This window comes from Microcaecilia unicolor, chromosome 7 (genome assembly GCF_901765095.1).
Source record: "Microcaecilia unicolor chromosome 7, aMicUni1.1, whole genome shotgun sequence".
Taxonomy (NCBI): domain Eukaryota; kingdom Metazoa; phylum Chordata; class Amphibia; order Gymnophiona; family Siphonopidae; genus Microcaecilia; species Microcaecilia unicolor.
Window position 1 is genome coordinate 310,506,278 of NC_044037.1, and position 14,595 is coordinate 310,520,872.

The 14,595-nt window shown below is 42.8% G+C and overlaps 1 protein-coding gene across 1 annotated transcript in view; it reads right to left on the reverse strand.

The window, feature by feature from the left end:
* Nucleotides 1-14,595, reverse strand: part of LOC115475158 (anion exchange protein 3-like) — an 85,670-nt gene that overhangs the window by 54,353 nt on the left and 16,722 nt on the right. The window contains exon 3 of the mRNA XM_030210898.1: nucleotides 13,944-14,124. Coding sequence (XP_030066758.1) covers nucleotides 13,944-14,124 — 181 coding nt within the window. The remainder of the gene's footprint in view (nucleotides 1-13,943; nucleotides 14,125-14,595) is intronic.

A 14,595-nucleotide genomic window follows, 5' to 3' on the forward strand; every position in this document is an offset into this window, starting at 1 on the left:
ATCCAGTCTCCGCAATAAAACTATTTTAAGTTTATTCATTTCTTATTTACATTTATCAATGGCTGCTCCATCCAGCTCATATCAATTTACTGTTTCACATATTATAAACAGCTTGATATAATTTATACATAACTTATATTAATGTTAACATTTTCCTATTAGAGGCAAAAGTACCTCAAACCGCCTTGAAATCGAGGGCGTTTGGTTCAAGAACTTGGTGCTATGCTGAGATAGGATCTGCTACTGAAGACTGAAGGGTGGCCAGCGTAATGCCGATTTTTAAAATGGATTCCAGGGTGATCCGGGAAATTACAGAGCAGTAAGCCCTTCAGTGTTGGGCAAAAGAGTAGAAACCATTACTGAACACATGGAAGTTATTTTTGAAAGGACATCCAAGTCAAAATTCAGACGTCCCGCTCATAATATCCAAAAAAAAATGTTCATCTCACAGGCATTTTTGAAGAAAAACATTGAGGCTTCTGGTTTGAAAATATGTGAAAATGTCCAAATAAACAGCCATTTTCCAAAATGAAATGTCCAAATTATGAACGCCAAAAACCAGGGAGAAGGACATCTGACAACATTTGTATGAAAATGTCCACACAGATGCCCCTGCAGAGCATGGGGGAAGCCTAGTGGTCACTGCAGTGGACTTTAATCCAGGGCTCCCACGTTCATATTCCACTGCAACTCTTATTTTAAATGCTGTGCCCTGCAGAGACAGAGAAATACCTAATGTACCTGAATGTGCACCACTCAATGGCCCTCAGGATTACAGCTGTTTAATATTTAATCTCTGGCTCTGGAGGACTCACAATTTATATGTAAACAAAGAGTTAAGTGGAAGAGTAACCTGGGTGCCCTGGATTAAAGTCCACAGCACTGACCATCAGTGGCGTAGCTACGTGGGGCCTGGGGGGCCTGGGCCCCCATAGATTTGGCCCTGGCCCCCTGCCGCGACCGTCTTGAACCCCCCTCCCACCACCAAACCTCCCCCACCGTCGATGCCCGCCCCGCCGCATGAGGTACCTTGTTTGCTGGCGGGGGTCCTCAAACCCCGCCAGCCGAAGAGTCTGCATCAGCGCCAGAGTTAGTAGACTCTGGCGCCTTCATTCAACGAAGTTCGTGTGAAGAAGATCAGCTGGTTTTGACACCTTACGTCCTGCACGGGGCTACATGCATGGTGCAGGACATAAGGCGTCAAAACCAGCTGATCTTCGCACGAACTTCGTTGAATGAAGGCGCCGGAGTCTACTAACTCTGGCACTGAAGCAGACTCTTCGGCTGGCAGGGTTTGAGGACCCCCGCCAGCAAACAAGGTACCTCATGTGGCGGGGCGGGCGGCGACGGCGGGGGAGGGTTGGTGGCGGGAGGGGGGTTCAAGAGGGTCGTCGGGGGGTCCAAAACTGGCGGCAGTACCGTGCGCACAGGGGGAGGGAGGGAGGTGGCGGGGGAGACGGCTAAACAGTGCCCCCCACCTCGGGCTCTGGCCCCCCCAGCGAGGTCTGGCTATGCCCCTGCTGACCACTAGGCTACTCTTCAACCTACTTTCTGCTGAAGCAGTCACAGAGCCTGGTATTTCTTTCTGGTTTCACTTTCAGGGGAGAGGGAGGGGGGACAGCAACCACTGGGGGATTAAGAAGGTGTCATGCCTGAATCTCTCCAGTGGTCAGCTGCTCAATCAGAGCACTTTTTTAAACCCTGAACCTGATTAAAACAGGTCTAAATACAGACATCCTTTTTTTTTTACTTGGACGTATCTTCACATTTGATTATCGCTGTTGGATGACCTAATTTTTGATCCTCCCTAGTCCCGCCCATAACACACCCCCTTGCTATATGGACAAACTGCAGTGTAGGATGTCCAAATTCTGCCATTCCACAATCGCAATTTGGAAGTTTTTAGCAGATGGACTTTTTTGCCACCTTGAGACATTCATGTGCTTTGAAAATGAGTGTCATAGACAAACATGGCTTAATGGGAATCAGCATGGGTTCAGCCAAGGGAAGTACATAAGTACATGAGCAATGCTACACTGGGAAAAGACCAAGGGTCCATCGAGTCCAGCATCCTGTCCACGACAGCGGCCAATCCAGGCCAAGAGCACCTGGTGAGCTTCCCAAACGTACAAACATTCTATACATGTTATTCCCTTGGCTCTCCAATCTGCTTCATTTCTTTAATGTGGATAAAGGTGAGCTGGTTGATGTAGTGTATCTAGATTTTCAGAAAGCTTTTTACGAATTCATTCATGAGAGACTCCTGAGAAAATTAAAAAGTCATGGGATAGGAGGCAATGTCCATTTGTGGATTAGGAACTGGTTATTGGACAGAAAACAGAGGGTATGGTTCAATGGCCATTTTTATCAATGGAGGAGGGTGAACAGTGGAGTGCCACAGGGATCAGTACTGAGACCAGTGCTATTTAACATATTTATAAATGATCTGGAATCAGAACAACAAGTGAAGTGATTAAATTTTCAGATAACACAAAACTATTCAAAGATTTTAAAATACATGCAAACTGTGAAAAAGTGCAGGAAGGTCTTAGCAAATTGGAAGACTGGGCATGCAAATGGCAGATGAAATGTGATGTACATCGGGAAGAATAATCTAAATCATAGTTACTTGACACTAGGGTCCACCTTAGGAGTCAATACCCAAGAAAAAGATCTAGGGGTCATTGTAGACAATACCTTGAAATCTTCTGCCCAGCGTGTAGCAGCAGCCAAAAAAAAACAAACGGGATACTAGGAATTATTAGGAAAGGGAAGGAAAGGAAATAAGCCAAAGAGTATTACGTTCAATTCTGGTCGACATATCTCAAAAGGAATTCAGGTTTAAAGAATAGCAACCAAAATGAAGAAGGGGATGGAACTCCTCAAAGACTAGGGGACACTCAATAAAGTTACGTGGTAATACTTTTAAAATAAATGGGAGGACATATTTTTTCAGTCAACGAATAGTTAAGCTCTGAAACTCGTTGCCAGAGGATGTAGTTACAGCAGTTAGTGTGTATGGGTTTTAAAAAAAAGGTTTGGACAAGATCCTGGAGAGAAAGTCCATAGTCTGCTATTCAGATAAACATGGGGAAGACACTGCTTGTCTGTGGGATCGGTAGCATGTAATCTTGCTACTATTTGTTTTCTGCCAATTACTTGTGACCTGGATTGGCCACTGTTGGAAACAGGATATTGAGTTATATGGACCATTGGTCTGACCCAGTGTGTCTGTTCTTCTGATAAAGGTAATGGAACTCCTCTCATACAAGGAAAGGCTTAAGTTAGGACTTTTCAACTTGGAGAAGAGACGGGGGGATATGATAGAGGTCTACGAAATCCTGAGTGGTGTAGAATGGGTAAAAGTGAATTGATTTACTCTTTCAAAAAGTACAGATTAGAGGACAAGTTCTTGGAGGAAAAGTCCATAGTCTGCTATTGAGATGGCGTGGCTAAACAGTAAGATAAAGGAAATCATTAGAGCCAAAAAACAATCCTTCAGAAAGTGGAGAAGAGAACCAACTGAAAGTAACAGGATAGATCATAAGGAATGCCAAGCCAAATGCAAAGCGGAGATAAGGAGGGCAAAAAAGGACTTTGAGAAGAAATTAGCGTTGGAAGCAAAAATACATAGTAAAAACTTTTTTAGATACATTAAAAGCAGGAAACCGGCCAAAGAGTCGGTTGGGCCGCTGGACGAAAATGGTGTTAAAGGGGCGATCAAGGAGGACAAAGCCGTAGCGGAGAAATTAAATGAATTCTTTGCTTCGGTCTTCACCGAGGAGGATTTGGGGGGGACACCGGTGCCGGAAAGAATATTTGAAGCGGGGGAGTCGGAGAAACTAAACAAATTCTCTGTAACCTTGGAGGATGTAATGGGTCAGTTCAGCAAGCTGAAGAGTAGTAAATCACCGGGACCTGATGGTATTCATCCCAGAGTATTAATAGAACTAAAAAATGAACTTGCGGAGCTACTGTTAGAAATATGCAATCTGTCCCTAAAATCGAGTGTAATACCGGAAGACTGGAGGGTAGCCAATGTTACTCCGATTTTTAAGAAAGGTTCCAGAGGAGATCCGGGAAATTATAGACCGGTGAGTCTGACGTCGGTGCCGGGCAAGATGGTGGAGGCTATTATTAAGAATAAAATTGCAGAGCATATACAAAAACATGGACTGATGAGACAAAGTCAGCACGGATTTAGTGAAGGGAAGTCTTGCCTCACCAATCTAATGCATTTTTTTGAGGGGGTAAGCAAACATGTGGACAATGGGGAGCCGGTTGATATTGTATATCTGGATTTTCAGAAGGCGTTTGACAAAGTGCCGCACGAAAGACTCCTGAAGAAATTGCAGAGTCATGGAATCGGAGGTAGGGTATTATTATGGATTAAGAACTGGTTGAAAGATAGGAAGCAGAGAGTAGGATTGCGTGGCCAGTATTCTCAGTGGAGGAGGGTAGTTAGTGGGGTCCCGCAGGGGTCTGTGCTGGGTCCGTTGCTTTTTAATGTATTTATAAATGACCTAGAGATGGGAATAACTAGTGAGGTAATTAAATTCGCCGATGACACAAAATTATTCAGGGTCGTCAAGTCGCAGGAGGAATGTGAACGATTACAGGAGGACCTTGCGAGACTGGGAGAATGGGCGTGCAAGTGGCAGATGAAGTTCAATGTTGACAAGTGCAAAGTGATGCATGTGGGTAAGAGGAACCCGAATTATAGCTACGTCTTGCAAGGTTCCGCGTTAGGAGTTACGGATCAAGAAAGGGATCTGGGTGTCGTCGTCGATGATACGCTGAAACCTTCTGCTCAGTGTGCTGCTGCGGCTAGGAAAGCGAATAGAATGTTGGGTGTTATTAGGAAGGGTATGGAGTCCAGGTGTGCGGATGTTATAATGCCGTTGTATCGCTCCATGGTGCGACCGCACCTGGAGTATTGTGTTCAGTACTGGTCTCCGTATCTCAAAAAAGATATAGTAGAATTGGAAAAGGTACAGCAAAGGGCGACGAAAATGATAGTGGGGATGGGACGACTTCCTATGAAGAGAGGCTGAGAAGGCTAGGGCTTTTCAGCTTGGAGAAGAGACGGCTGAGGGGAGATATGATAGAAGTGTATAAAATAATGAGTGGAATGGATCGGGTGGATGTGAAGCGACTGTTCACGCTATCCAAAAATACTAGGACTAGAGGGCATGAGTTGAAGCTACAGTGTGGTAAATTTAAAACGAATCGGAGAAAATTTTTCTTCACCCAACGTGTAATTAGACTCTGGAATTCATTGCCGGAGAACGTGGTACGGGCGGTTAGCTTGACGGAGTTTAAAAAGGGGTTAGATAGATTCCTAAAGGACAAGTCCATAGACCGCTATTAAATGGACTGGAAAAATTCCTCATTTTTAGGTATAACTTGTCTGGAATGTTTTTACGTTTGGGGAGCGTGCCAGGTGCCCTTGACCTGGATTGGCCACTGTCGGTGACAGGATGCTGGGCTAGATGGACCTTTGGTCTTTCCCAGTATGGCACTACTTATGTACTTATGTACTTATGAGATAGACATCGGAAAGCCACTGCTTGTCTCTGGGATGAGTAGCATGAATTTTGCTACTATTTTGGTTTCTGCCAGGTACTTGTGACCTAGATTGGCCACTATTGGAAGCAGAATACTGGGCTAGGTGGGCCACTGGTCTGTTATGTTCTTGGCATCCCTGTACTCTTCAAAAAGCAGCTCTGCTGAATCCGATTGAAGTGGTCCCAAGTGAAGAACTTATACTGCCTGGTTTAAATGTTGATGTGCTGGTGGCAGAAAGCTAACATTGTTTGTATTTATATCCTTGTTGTAGCCAGGAACCAGAACATTTTGTGCTTTAAACCCTTCTAGAACAAGATACTAAGAGAAGTTGGGAGCCCTGGGATGGTTCCTGAATCTTGACAAGTTGCTCAACACCAGAGAGGCCTGATCTGATGGTAATAACACAGAAATACCTCTGTCTTGTTGACAAAGGATTCTCGTAGCTAGCACAGCCAGTGGGCCAAGCCATCGTTATTCTTGCCCTGGCTGCCTTCGATACAGGGTGAGGTCCTAGGGCTGATCAAATTAAACTGTCTCCAGGGGAGGAGAGATGTAGCCTGCAAAGCAAGAGACAGAGCGGCTGATGCAGAGAAGTTTGCATTAGAGCCATGTGCTGATGTCTGAGTGCATGGCTTCCAGCATAATTAACAACTGGTCATGGAGGTCCAAAAACAAAAACAAACAAAAAACACACACACATGAAATCCTGGGAACCTGATTGACTGCATGCTCATATGCCCAAGAGCCATACCAGTGCAAGTTGGGGTCAGAAGGGAAAACTCCAGACAGAAAAAAGAACCAATAGGAACTCAGAACCTAGTCAAGATCCCTCAGGCAGGTTAATGATGTCCCTATAGACTACGAGACTACAAAATGTGTATATTTCAATGCCAGGTCAGTCTGTGGGAAGGCTCACATAGTCAGAGTTTGTAGCTGATTTAGCTCCAGGTCTGGTTTTCATAACCAAGACATTGATCCCCGATCTCAGCTCATATTATATCTTATCTATCTGTCCTGCTGGTTACAAGGCCATTAAGACAAGAAGGGGGGAGTCTTGCCTTGGTTTACAGAACTTTTTGACATTAATCTCGTAGACAGCTATTGCGATGACAACCTTAAAGTTATGATTTTTCAATGTACAAACATATGTAAGAAATGGAACAATAGGGCTGATGTTGGTATACAGACCTCATAAATATTAGCAAAATACCCAGCAGAAGTTATTTGAAAGAATCGCATACTACTCAACTCGATTCACAGAACTACTTTTACTGGGGGACTTAAATCTATATTTAGAAGCTCCTTTAACCCATATGTATTGAATTTCCTACAGTTCCTGGAGTTTTTAAACCTAGTTCTAGACCCCATGACACCTATACATCAAAAGGGACAACTTGGATTTTGTGGCCTACTCAAGGGACACCAATTTTATGACGCTAGATCATGTACAATGGGAACCGTTGATATGGTCAGATTATTACTACCTCTCATTTATCTAAAACTTATCACTCTACACAAACACTCTGATAGTAATGTCCAAACTAAAGTTAACAGGAGCAGAGTAAACCCACAAAGTTTCTGGAATACAGTCTCTCTCAAGCTGCATCACGACTCCAAATACTATGAGCTACAAATATGGGAAGATACAGTCCGCAAGACCTTAGACGGTTTGTCACCTTTGAAGATGAAAAAAGACAGGAAAGGGAAAACACTATGGTATAACAAGTCACTCTCAAACACTAAACGTTGAGAAATTAAAACCTACAAAAATCATATAGCTAATGTGAAAAAGACTTTTTTCAGTCAAGAAATAAGAAATTCTAATAACTCCTCAAAAACCATCTTTAAAATTTTTGAAGACCTAACTAATGCAAACCCAATTTTTGCAATCCCAGAAGTATTTCAACCAAGTGCAGAAGATCTGGCACTTCATTTCCAGGAAAAGGTGAATAAAATTAGGAGCACCTTTCCAGAAGCCAGTTTAGACAATTTGGTTGAACTAATTCCAAATAGTCAGAGAAACGACATCCCTGTAGACAGAATATGGGAAAAGATTGAAGAAGTCACTTCTATTACAATCAGGAAAACACCGGCCAGACTCTCAAAAAAATCATGCACCTCAGATGTATGTAACCAACATTCCACCACAAATTCTGCAATGGTTGACTGACTTCGTAAATAGAACACTGCAATCAGGCTGCTATCCCAAGTCTCTGAAATAATTCTAAAACCATTACCAAAATACATAGGAGCAGATCTACCATTGAGTCACAAGTATACCATGGATGGCTAAGCTCTTGGAATTCTTGGTAAATGAACAGCTCCAGAATTTTCTAGAATTCTATTAAATGAGATAGGTATCGCTGGAAAAGTGTTGAGCTGGTTTGATTTATTCTTAAAGATTAGACCATACTGCGTCAAGGGTAAAAATGGGAAATCATCAAGTTGGCGCCCTGGATGCGGTGTACCCCAGGGCTCACCACTCTCACCTTCCCTATTTAATGTCTGAGTTTGAGGAAATTATGTGTCAGCCAGTGGGATTTCAGTGTTATCATATGCAGACGATATCTTCTTGTATGCCCAGTGTTGGAAAAGTTTGAGGACACCTTAGACTCCATTAGTTGCCACATCTCTGTAATAGATGGGTGGGCTATAAAATATCTCCTGAAGCTAAACAAACAAAAAATGAAAATAATTTGGTTTGAAAACACTAATAGTCTCTCAGTAAAACTGTTTAACACCAAGTACAGGAGAAAATCTAATAGAAGATCATTCAAGGGTACTAGGGGTAATTCTCGATTCTTCTTCAAACTCAGACAATTAAGAGCAATAAGATCATGTCTCCAACAAGAGGATTTTAGAATTCTAGCCCAGACAGTTGTCACCACAACTAGATTACTGCAATTCATTATACCTTTGAATTGCGAGCAAATTTCGCAGCCGTTTGCAACTACTGCAAAATACCGCCATTCAACTAGTTTGTGGTCTAGGTTGTCGTGACAGTGTGTCACCTCCTAGACTAAACCTGCACTGGCTGCCAATCTATCAGCATATTAACTTTAAGGTAACTGGCCTAATCTTTAAATCTGTATAGGGACTGAATTCAGAGGGACTGGGTGAACTGCTTGATGTACCATCCTTGAACAGGAATCTGGGCTGAGGACACGGAAATAGGGTTTTCCCTCTCTGAAGGGCATTTGCTTCAAGACCATTATCAAAAACTTTCCCTTTCATTGGGACAAGACTATGCAACGTACTGCCACCAGATTTAAGACATTCATCTTCCTATCTCTCCTTCAGGAGGACCTTGAAGGCCTACCTGTTCAATCAAAAATCAGGACAATGTTAATTGCCCTACTTACTCTTGTAACCATCCTCTGTTCACCTTAATGTTTATTGTTGTGAGATGAAAACATCCCTCTACTATTGAGACCCTCTTGCACTGTAAACTGCTATGAATCCTTTCGGAAAATGGGCAGTATACAAGACTCCAATAGAAAGGAAAAGAATGAAAGTTAGCTAATCATTTGCAAATTTGATGTGTGCTGATCAGGGAGAGTACGCTGAACTTATCTGCACAAGGTTCTGCACCAAATGCACAAAAACGAGAGTCAGCATCGTCTGTGCAGGTGCTGGAGTGTTATTCTGCTATCACAAAAATGTCTGTGCATGACATGTCTGCAGTGCCAGTACTTATGCACAGAATAAAGTTCCAGCACACACAGATACAAGTTCTTTCTGCTCAGACCTGTGCACAGGATTGTCATCTCCCTGTTCTGTCTTAAAAGTTGCGGATACTGTTATGCCGCTGGGCAGTAAGCTAACACTCCTGAGCCTCTTTAGACCTGGCGCCTTAAAATCTTCTGTGCATCTCTCTGCACTGCAGCCTCACTACCAGTCATTTCAATATGCTGTGTGCAGGTGCATAATGCGAGGGTTTGTGCAGGGTTTACTTCCGCTCAGAGCCCTTTCCTATATCATGTGTTAACTGTGGGCCTCTGTCTATACCAACTCTCTGCATTAGGGCCAGGATGATGGGGCAACAACATGAGCCTGCAAAGGAACAGCAGCACAGACACATCCTTCCATTGCAGGGAAAATTATTCCATCAAATGGGGCAATAAACCTACATATTTATTTATTTGGATGTATTTACCGCCTTTTTGAAGGAATTCACTCAAGGTGGTGTACAGTAAGAATAGATCAAACATGAGCAATAGGCAATTACTGAAGTAAAAATATTCAAATAACAATACAAAGTATGGCATAGTATACTACTTACAATGTCAACACAACACGTAATAGAACATTATAACTGACAGTGTAGGGTATAAGCAAAGATGTAACATATAGATAGGTAACAGAGTAAGAAGAGTTAGAAAGTAGGTGACTGATTTAGAGAAAGATGCACATGAGGTAAGAGAGATGGTTAAATATTATCTCAGCTAAGGTAGGAGTGGATAAGCATGTCCTGCTGTAGTATGTGCAGCCTGAGTATTTATTTCTTTCTTGCTTTTGTATCCCACATTTTCCCACCTATTTGCAGGCTCAATGTGGCTTACATAATACCGTGATGGCGATTGCCAATTCCGGTATGTGAAATACAGAGTGGTTCTTGCATTAAGGATCAATAAGTGATAGGGTGCATATTTAAAGTGTTTTTGATACATCAATTGAAGTAGGTGCATGTGAGAAATTTTTTTTAAAGGTGGGGTTTATATGAAGAGTTAGGGTTTCTCTTAACCTGGCTTTGGGACACGTGGGGTCTGTTTACTAAACTGCAGTTTAATTTTTAATTTTTTAATATCTACCTTGGGATCTAATAAATGAATATAGATGAATATTTATTTTCTTATGCAGACGACATACTGTTTTTGATGACCTGGGTGACATTTTCAATAGATTATCTTTTGTATGGATAGGATCCAGCTTTGCGATTTGAATAATATGCTGAAGTTGAATGCTAATAAGACCAAACTTCTTTGGTTTAAGAATCTAAGTGTAGACTACTTAAAATTATCTCACTATTCCCTGGTAAAATTTCTACCAGTAGAAGATAAATTGAGAGTTCTAGGAATTATCTTGGATTCATCATTGTCCCAGGAACCTCAAGTAAATCATCTTTGGCAAAAAAAAACCCCAACAGTTTTTCAAATTGAGACAATTGCATCTTATTCGATCATATTTTGATCAAACAACCTTTGCCTTGCTAGTTCAGATGCTGATATTATCTCAGATTGATTACTGTAATGTTCTTTTTCTGGGTTTGTCTACTAACTCATTAAACGAACTCCAGCTTATTCAGAATACTTCAGCCCGGTTGATTTATAGGATCAAGAAGTTTGATAGTGTTTCGCCTTTTTTGGTAAAATTGCATTGGCTCCCTATACAAGCTCAGATATTGTTTTAAAGCAGCTTATTTGGTGTTTCAAATTAGTGATCAATTTATTGATTGTTCTGCTGTTTAGGCATTCTTCCCGCTTACAGGATAAATTGCTGCTTTGCCCACCTACATCTAAAGAGCTTCAATTTTTGAAAAATGTTAATAGTATTTTAATTTTGCTGTGACTTCTTTCTGGAATTATTTACCCTTCCACTCCAAGATACTTGAACGCGCCGCGCCGTTCACAGCCGTTGCCTTGATTTTCTCTCCTCTCATGCCATCCTTGATCCACTTCAATCCGGCTTTCGCCCCCTACACTCGACAGAAACGGCACTATCTAAAGTCTGTAATGACCTGTTCCTTGCCAAATCCAAAGGTCACTACTCCATCCTCATCCTCCTTGACCTATCCGCCGCTTTTGACACTGTCAATCACAATTTACTTCTTGCCACACTGTCCTCATTTCGGTTCCAGGGCTCTGTCCCGTCCTGGTTCTCCTCTTATTTCTCCCACCGTACCTTCAGAGTACATTCTCATGGTTCTTCCTCCACCCCCATCCCGCTCTCTGTTGGAGTTCCTCAGGGATCTGTCCTTGGACCCCTTCTTTTTTCAATCTACACCTCTTCCCTGGGCTCCCTGATCTCTTCTCACTGTTTCCAATATCATCTTTATGCTGATGACACCCAGCTTTATCTCTCCACACCAAACATCACTGCGGAAACCCAGGCCAAAGTATCGGCCTGCTTATCCGACATTGCTGCCTGGATGTCCAACCGCCACTTGAAACTGAACATGGCCAAGACCGAGCTTATTGTCTTCCCTCCCAAACCCACTTCTCCTCTCCCACCACTCTCTATCACAGTTGATAACACCCTCATTGTCCCTGTCTCATCTGCCCGCAACCTCGGTGTCATCTTCGACTCCTCCCTCTCCTTCTCTGTGCATATCCAGCAGATAGCCAAGACCTGTCGCTTCTTCCTCTATAACATTAGCAAAATTCGCCCTTTCCTCTCTGAGCACACCACCCCGAACTCTCATCCACTCTCTCATTACCTCTCGCCTTGACTACTGCAACCTACTCCTCACTGGCCTCCCACTTAGCCATCTATCCCCCCTTCAGTCCATTCAGAACTCTGCTGCACGCCTTCTCTTCCGCCTGGACCGATATACTCATATCACCCCTCTCCTCAAGTCACTTCACTGGCTTCCGATCAGGTACCGCATACAGTTCAAGCTTCTCCTACTAACCTACAAACGCACTCGATCTGCAGCCCCTCCTTACCTCTCTACCCCCATCTCCCCTTACATTCCTACTCGTAACCTCCACTCTCAAGACAAATCCCTCCTTTCAGTACCCTTCTCCACCACCGCCAACTCCAGGCTCCGCTCTTTCTGCCTCGCCTCACCCCATGCTGCCCCAACTTAACATTTTGCCCGTTAGATTGTAAGCTCCTTGGAGCAGGGACTATCCTTTTTGTTAAACTGTACAGCGCTGCGTAACCCTAGTAGCACTCTAGAAATGTTAAGTAGTAGTAGTAGTACTTATTATTTATTTATTTTGTTACATTTGTACCTCGCGCTTTCCCACTCATGGCAGGCTCAATGCGGCAGGCAATGGAGGGTTAAGTGACTTGCCCAGAGTCACAAGGAGCTGCCTGTGCCGGGAATCGAACTCAGTTCCTCAGTTCCCCAGGACCAAAGTCCACCACCCTAACCACTAGGCCACACCTCCACTTCAGAACAGATACAAATTATTTATTATTCCGTAAAAAGTTGAAAACTTTTTTTTATTTGGTAAATGTTGATTAGGAGGATTTGGGTTTGTGCTTTAGTTCTTACTTTGTTTTGTTGTTTTATATGCTAATTTCTATTTTTAATTTCTCTTATTCCATAAACTGTATTGTTTTGTAACCCGTATTGGTATTGAGGCAGTTTCCAAGCAGTAACAACAAAACTTTTGTGATAACTGTTGGGAGTGTGCCCAGGTTTTCCCCGTTCAATTATCACAGACAACACTTTGTTTTACTGCATGGCAAATAATGCGATGCAGGTGGCATTAACTGTGCCGCATTACAGCTAACGTAACCGGGTAGTTGCCATGCATTAACCGTAAGACAGCCTCCCCCCCCCGCTCGTTCCACATCCCCTTCCACACTGTTTCCCACAGCAGTAGAGAGTGCCTGCTAATGCAGCAATTAACCGAGCTAATAACTAATTCAGCTTAATAAACAGGCTTCCAAGTGGCCCAAAGCTTGTGTACTCCTTGTGTGTGTGAGACTAACGAGTTAGTTACTTCTTCCAGTAAAGGCCTTGTTGAACAGCCCAGCTTTCACCTGCTTCCTGAAGTAGAGATAGTCTTGTACAGGGCTTTTTTGAGGGGGTACTTGGGGGTACTGAGTACCGGCACCTTTTCTATTGTCTGCTAAAATTGACCCATGGGCCCCAAGTTTTAATGAAAGATCTCAGGCTCTACGCACACCAATTCTGCCTTGTCATAGATCCTGTGACTGGTTGCAGGGGGCCTAGGCATTGTGGAGTAGGTCCCTCAGTGGTCACCCCACCCCGAAGAGTGGCCTGGTATTTGAGTACCGGCACCTTGTTTGCTAGAAAAAATGCACTGGTTCTGTATTAAGTGGAGCCTTTCAAGCAGTGCATTCCAGAGTGTGGGCTACTCCAGAGAAGGCAAATCTGCTAATGAGTAAGGCTGGTTCTTAATGCGAAGAAAAAGAAAAAAAAAAGTCCCCTACAAAATAGCAGACCAGAAGAAGAAAGCAGGGGCAGACAATGTTCTTCCACACAAAAGAAGTTTATTCTAAAACCAACATATGTACAGACCCTTTGTGGAGCCTTGACAATAATTGGCTTTAGAATAAAACTTCCTTTGATGTGTGGAAGAACACTGTCTGCCCCAACTTCCTTCTTGTTGTGTCTGATTTCATAGCAGACTTTTTTTCTTTCTGGTTTTCTTTTTTTTAAGGCTATCTGAACTCACCATGCGTAATGGTTTTTCTCAGCTCTAGGAGGCTACGGAAGGACAGTGAAGCCACATGAGGTTTTCCCCAGCGAGATGTATCCTCCTCCACATCTTCCTCAAATTTGATCCACCGGGCTGTCTCTTGCCATTGCAGCTCCTGGTTCTTACTATAGATAAGTTCGTTCAGCTCCACAAACACCTACAGAAATTCCACCAAGCATCAGGAGACTCATGAGGCAATATTTAATGTTCCCTTATTCCCAGTTACCTCCCACACCAGAACAGATCATTTTTTTAATTGGTTGTCAAAATTACAACCATAACAGAGAACATTTCCAAGTACAAAATCTGGAGGATACAAATGCAACACTTCCAAATAACAAGATCGGATACGAAAGATGAGATTCTCAGAACATATTACTATATACGACTCAAAAGTAACATTCTGCTTAACAGATAAAAGGCAGATACTCAACACTATCCCTATCTCATTCCCTCCTATTCCATCCCCATTCCCCCTGGAAATATTCAAGTCTGGAATTTTATAGAAAAGCATTGTAAAAAAGCAATGTACAATGGAGAGGTGAGTAAGCTTATTATTAATAACAACCATAACACATATCTCCTATGCATTGTCCATAACCATTAGCTCAGAATGGTTCACACAGCT